This window comes from Pediculus humanus, genomic scaffold, assembly GCF_000006295.1.
Source record: "Pediculus humanus corporis 1103172107384 genomic scaffold, whole genome shotgun sequence".
Lineage (NCBI taxonomy): Eukaryota > Metazoa > Arthropoda > Insecta > Psocodea > Pediculidae > Pediculus > Pediculus humanus.
The window spans coordinates 107,244-112,838 of record NW_002987011.1 but is presented as its reverse complement, the minus strand read 5'-3'; the positions used below and the strand labels follow the sequence as shown (position 1 = coordinate 112,838).

The following is a 5,595-nucleotide window of genomic DNA, read 5'->3' as shown; positions in this document are numbered from 1 at the left end:
AAAACACAAAGTATCTTGTCTTGAATTTGTAAGGTCTGCTCCGGCTCCTGTTTGCGCTTTTGGTAATTTTTTTTTTTTTTTCTTTAATTTTCTTTTGTGTTCGCTACTAAATTACTAATTTTTATTATGTTTAGGTCCGAGAGAACAATTAAATCAGGTTTCAAGCTTTTTAGACGGTTCGGTTGTTTATGGAAGTAATGAAGAGGTTATGAATAGTTTGAGAACATTCAAAAACGGAGAACTAAAAATGCTTAAAACAAACTTTGGTGAACTTCTTCCGATATCAGAAGATCTTAATGATGGTTGCAACAGAGAAAAAGAATACAAAAATGGAAGATATTGTTTTTTAAGCGGTATTTTATGTTTTATATTAATTTTAAATACATGCCTAACATCGGAGTTTAAAAAATAATAATAATAATAAAATAATATGTATATTTTTATAAAAAAAAGGGGATGGAAGATCAAATGAAAATTTATTATTGACATCAATGCATTTAATTTTTGCTCGACATCATAATATGATTGCTCGAAACCTTAAAGAAATAAATAAGGATTGGGATGATGAAAAAATATTTCAAGAAGCTAGAAAAATAGTCGGAGCTCAAATTCAACACATAACCTACAACGAATTTCTACCAAGTGTTCTACCACAACGTTTAATGGATCATTTAAACATAACGTCAGATTATTCTGGATTTTCAAGAAAATATAATTCTTCAGTTAATCCAACAATATCAAACAGTTTTGCGTCTTCTGCTTTTCGCTTTGGACATACATTGTTACCTGTAAAGAACATTTTTTTTAAAAACTTCAATAAAATTTTTTATTTTTTGTTAACTTATAGAATAATTGTTTACGATAGGGTCTTATACAATATTTACACGAAAATCAAAGTCATGCCGAATACGTCGAACTTCATAAAATGTTATTCAATCCATTTAAATTATATAAAACTAAATTTTTAAATAATTTCATGAGGGGAGCCATGAACACTTCTATTGAAAAAGCCGATGTTTATTTCAATAAGGAAATAACTAAAAAATTATTTAAACAAAAGGAAGAAGAATTGTGCGGATTAGATTTAGTTACATTAAATATACAAAGAGGACGAGATCACGGATTACCATCTTATCCAAATTGGAGAAAAATTTGTGGACTTTCTAAACCGAAATCCTTTAATGATCTCGTTGATGAATTTGATGTCGAAACTTTAATGAAATTGAGATATTTATACAGGTTAATTTAAATAAAAATTTTGCCTTATTATGTAATTATGCTTGTTTGTAAGGAAGCCATATGTCATTAAAAACGACTTTGTAAATAAATACGTATAAAATATTTGCTTACTAAATTTTTTTTTAACTTTTTTTAAAGAGAAGTAGATGATTTAGACTTGTATACGGGTGCATTGGCTGAACATCCGGTTAATGGCGGATTACTCGGTCCAACATTTACATGTCTCATAGCTGATCAATTTTTCCGTTTGAAAATAGGTGATAGATTTTGGTACGAAACAAATGAAAAACCTCAGAGATTCACTTTGGGTAATATATCTGTATTTACTTTTAAGGTATTCAAACTATGCCTAAAAAAAAATTTATCGAATATTAATTTATTTTCAGGTCAATTAAACGAAATAAGGAAGACAACATTGGGTAAAATAATTTGTAAAACATCGGAAGTGAATCAAACGCAGATTTACGTTATGAGAAAAATCGGAACCGGAAACGAATTGAAAAATTGTTCGGATTTTTCTTATCCCGATTTGTCATTATGGCGAAACGTGGTAAATTTTTAATAAATATTTATTAACAACTTAACTATTAATAATATCGATAATGATAATGATTAAAAATGTAATTTTTTTTAATTTTAAAAGGAAATAATTTTTAGAATTAATAACATTTACTTGAATTTTTCTATTTTATGATCTAATCTTATTTAATCGATTAATAAATAAATTATTAATTTTAATTTTTATATTTTGCTATAATTAATTAATTAATTACCTGATAATTAATCAATTTGAACTTTTAATAATATCATTTTCGTTCGATGAATATTTATAAGTTTTTAAATAATTACAATTATTTATTTTTAATATGCACGTCGTAGCACTAGAATAAACTTCGACATCTTTTTTTTTTTTAACAACATCCGACGATTTGAACTAAAAAAATTAATTAATTAATAAAGGGGAGGGGGTGGGAATGGGGGGGTGGGGAGTGTTTTTAAAAATAAAGATGGACGTACCTCGATGAGAAAAAACAAAATTTATTCGAACGTTTTTCTTCGAGACAATACAATCTTTGTTTTAATTCGTTTAATTCTTTTCTCATATCGTCGGCCCACATATGAGTAAAAAAATTCTGACGTTTACAAAAACTTTTCTTTTTATTATTAAATTTCGTTTTTAAATATTCACCTAAAATTTTCTTTATCTGACCAAAAAGTAGGAAATAATTTCCAATTTTTTTAACTCATTCTATTATATACCTTTTTTTTTTTTTTTTTTTTTTTTTCATTTTATTAAAATTTATTTATTATTATTTTCGACGCGAAAATTCATACTTTAGTTATTTTTAAATTGTGCGTCACGAAAACGTTAATAAATAATTTAAAAAAAAAAAAAAATTTTCCCATTTTCCGGTTTTAAATTTACCTGCAGATTTTTTTCCTTGAAATATACGTTCTTGCCTTTTAAGTCCTGTTATTTCAATTTTAGTACACGATGAAGTACACATGGGAGTCTTATTAATAATTTCTGTTTAAAAAAAAATTTATTATTATTATTATTATTAACGTTTTACAATATAAATGAACCGCGGGGGAAGGGGAGAGAGAGAGAGGGAAAAGGGAAACTTACTCGAATCGTCATCTTGATTATTGTAAGTTTTATCATTATTATTTTTTAATTTTTGTTTCATAAAATCTTTACATTTTACATATGATATTTTAGGTCCTTTTTTCATTTCCAATTCCCAATTTGATTGTGATAAATTATTAAAATGTTGCAATTGATCAAATATATTCATTTTTTTATAATTTTCCCCATCGTTTTTCTTATCTGAACAACCCTCGGATTTTAATATTAAAAATGTCGTCGAATTTTCCGGCGTTTCTACTCCTCCTCCTCCTCCTCCTCCTCCTGCATTCCTTTTATTTTTTTCTATTTCATTTTTAAAATATTGAAATAAAACAAAATCCGATTCTTGACTTCCGGCAACGGTTTCGTTACTTTTTTTCTTCTTATATAATTCCGATAAGATTTTCGTCGAATTTTCTTTCAAGCTTATCACGTGATCATCCGTCAATAAAATATTTTCATTTAAAATATCCGCCGTGAAATTTTTCGATTTGTTTTCATTATTTAAATCCTCATATTTATTATTATTATTATTATTATTATTATTATTATTATCATTATTATTATTGACGAGCACGTTATTATTTACATTATCATCATTATTATTATTATTATTATTATTATTGATAATTTTAATAAAATCTTCCGATAGTAATTCTTCTTCTTTCGTTGTCGTGATTTCAAAACTGCTATTTTTCCCACACAAATTCGATGAATTTAAATAATGATAGTGATAATGATAATGCTCGTGATGATGCAAATGTAATTTTTCATTATTATTATCATTATCGTTATCATTCTCATTATTATTTTCTTTTTTATTTTCTTCGTTATTTTCCGTTGTTCGTCCTGGAATTGGATCCGTTACTCTCCTTTTAAAAATTTTCCTTTTTTTTAATACGTCAGCCTTATTTTTTCCATCCGACTCTCTGGGATAATATATTCATCTTTATATTTTTTCCATATTTTTATTATTATTATTATTATTATCATCGTTTAAATTTTCATTTGATTTATTATTATTATTATTATTATTGATATCGATTTCGTCGTTTTGGCTTCCGTAATTATTAAAAAAATTACTATTTTTAGAATTATTTACTATGTCGAATGTTAACACGCTTAGCGTTGACGATTCTCTACTTAATGACGATTTTAACATTGGATAATCTACATAAAAATAATAATAATAATAATAATAATGATAATAATAATAGGCACTCATAAGGTAAACATATATTTTTTATATACTCACAAGATTCGATAAATGGATTTGCTTGTACCAAACGATTTCTTTGTAATAAAACGTTTTTTTTATCCTTTTCTTTATTATTATTTTTAATTAAAGAAGATGACAAAGTTTTTGAATTATCTATAAATTGTTTATAAAAAAAAATAATAATAATAATAATTAAATTGGTGGTAATTGTAATTTAAAAAAAAAAAAAAAACAAAGGGGAAAGGGAATTTACATTACCGGTAAATAATAATTGAGATTTTTCAAATTTTTCATCTGCAGATTCTTCTTGATCCATTTTTTTATTATTATTATTATTATTAATATTATTATAAATAAAATATTTATATTAATACGAAAAGATTTTTAAAGGAATCATTTTATTTTATTTTCAAAACATTTTTTTTATAATTTTTGTTTTTTTTTTATAAAAAAACCGAATTGGATTTTCTCGTGTCATAATAATTAAACAAAAAAATAATTTTTTAAATTTTCATTTTAATATTTTATTATATATATATACATATATATATATATTTTTTTTTAGTAAATTTTAATAAAATAATAATAATAATAATAAAACAGACATTTTTAAAAATCATTTCAAGAACAAAGGAATAATAATAATAATAATAATAATAATAATAATTTTTTTTATTTATGTGAAAAATTGAAAAGGTAAAAAATTATCATTATTATTATTTTTTAATCAATAAAATTTATTTATTGTTTTTTGTAATTAAATAATATTGAAATAATATGGTGAAATGTGACCTTTTTCATTATAATAAATAATTAATTAAGTAAACAAAACGGATAGGTCAACAATTATTATGTGAGCTATCAAAAATCGATTTAACAATAGTAATAATAAATTAATTATTAATTAAAGTAATTAATAAATATCTATTTTTTATTTTTTTTAATATAGAAAAAATATTCTGGGACTGAATGAAATGTGCAAATGTGAGAAAAAAATATAAAAAATTTAAATTTAATTTAATTAATGTTTTTTGTTTAAATAAATTTTTTTTGGTAATTAAATTCATTTTAAATTTTCTTTTTTTTTTTTACATAATCGCGTGGTAACCTTGTATTTTTTATTTTATATCGTTTTCCAATATAAATCGATTATTATATTTTTTTTTATTTTAAAAACATTGAGTCAATTGAAGTAGAAAAAAAAAAAAAAAATTTTTTTTCATTTCAGTTGAGTTTGAAAAGTTATTGAACATCATTAAAATTTTTAAATATGGCTGAAAATATTTATCACACTGTTAAACTTTTCTTGTATTATTCACAAATATTCGGTTTAAATCCGGTTGTTTTAAGAAAAAAAAATTCTGAAAATTATTTTCAAATATTTTGGATCGGTATTTTTTATAGTCTTTCGCTGGCTGCTTTTTTGTGTTTTTCTTTTCAATTTTCCATCGGTAACATCAACATGTTTGCTGATAATGACTCTGATATTATGTTTATGCACACAGTC

General features: G+C 23.3%; 3 protein-coding genes across 3 annotated transcripts in view; 2 read left to right on the top strand and 1 right to left on the bottom strand.

Moving 5' to 3' along the window:
- Positions 1-1,801, top strand: part of Phum_PHUM037680 (uncharacterized protein) — a gene marked incomplete at both ends in the record, with an annotated part of 3,568 nt that extends 1,767 nt beyond the window's left edge. Inside the window, 5 exons of the mRNA XM_002423067.1 lie at positions 135-353; positions 454-788; positions 866-1,239; positions 1,378-1,547; positions 1,626-1,801. Of these exons, the coding sequence (XP_002423112.1) occupies positions 135-353; positions 454-788; positions 866-1,239; positions 1,378-1,547; positions 1,626-1,801 (1,274 nt within the window). The remainder of the gene's footprint in view (positions 1-134; positions 354-453; positions 789-865; positions 1,240-1,377; positions 1,548-1,625) is intronic.
- A 433-nt stretch (positions 1,802-2,234) lies between these two features.
- On the bottom strand, positions 2,235-4,404 carry Phum_PHUM037670 (uncharacterized protein; the record flags this gene model as incomplete). The annotated part of the gene is made up of 4 exons (XM_002423066.1): positions 2,235-2,428; positions 2,666-2,767; positions 2,870-3,380; positions 4,342-4,404. 4 exons carry the CDS (start codon positions 4,402-4,404, stop codon positions 2,235-2,237), a joined length of 870 nt encoding a protein of 289 aa, XP_002423111.1.
- A 954-nt stretch (positions 4,405-5,358) lies between these two features.
- The window catches only part of Phum_PHUM037560 (Gustatory receptor PhGr2), a gene marked incomplete at both ends in the record, with an annotated part of 1,482 nt that continues 1,245 nt past the window's right edge, over positions 5,359-5,595 (top strand). The window contains one exon of the mRNA XM_002423065.1: positions 5,359-5,579. Coding sequence (XP_002423110.1) covers positions 5,359-5,579 — 221 coding nt within the window. The remainder of the gene's footprint in view (positions 5,580-5,595) is intronic.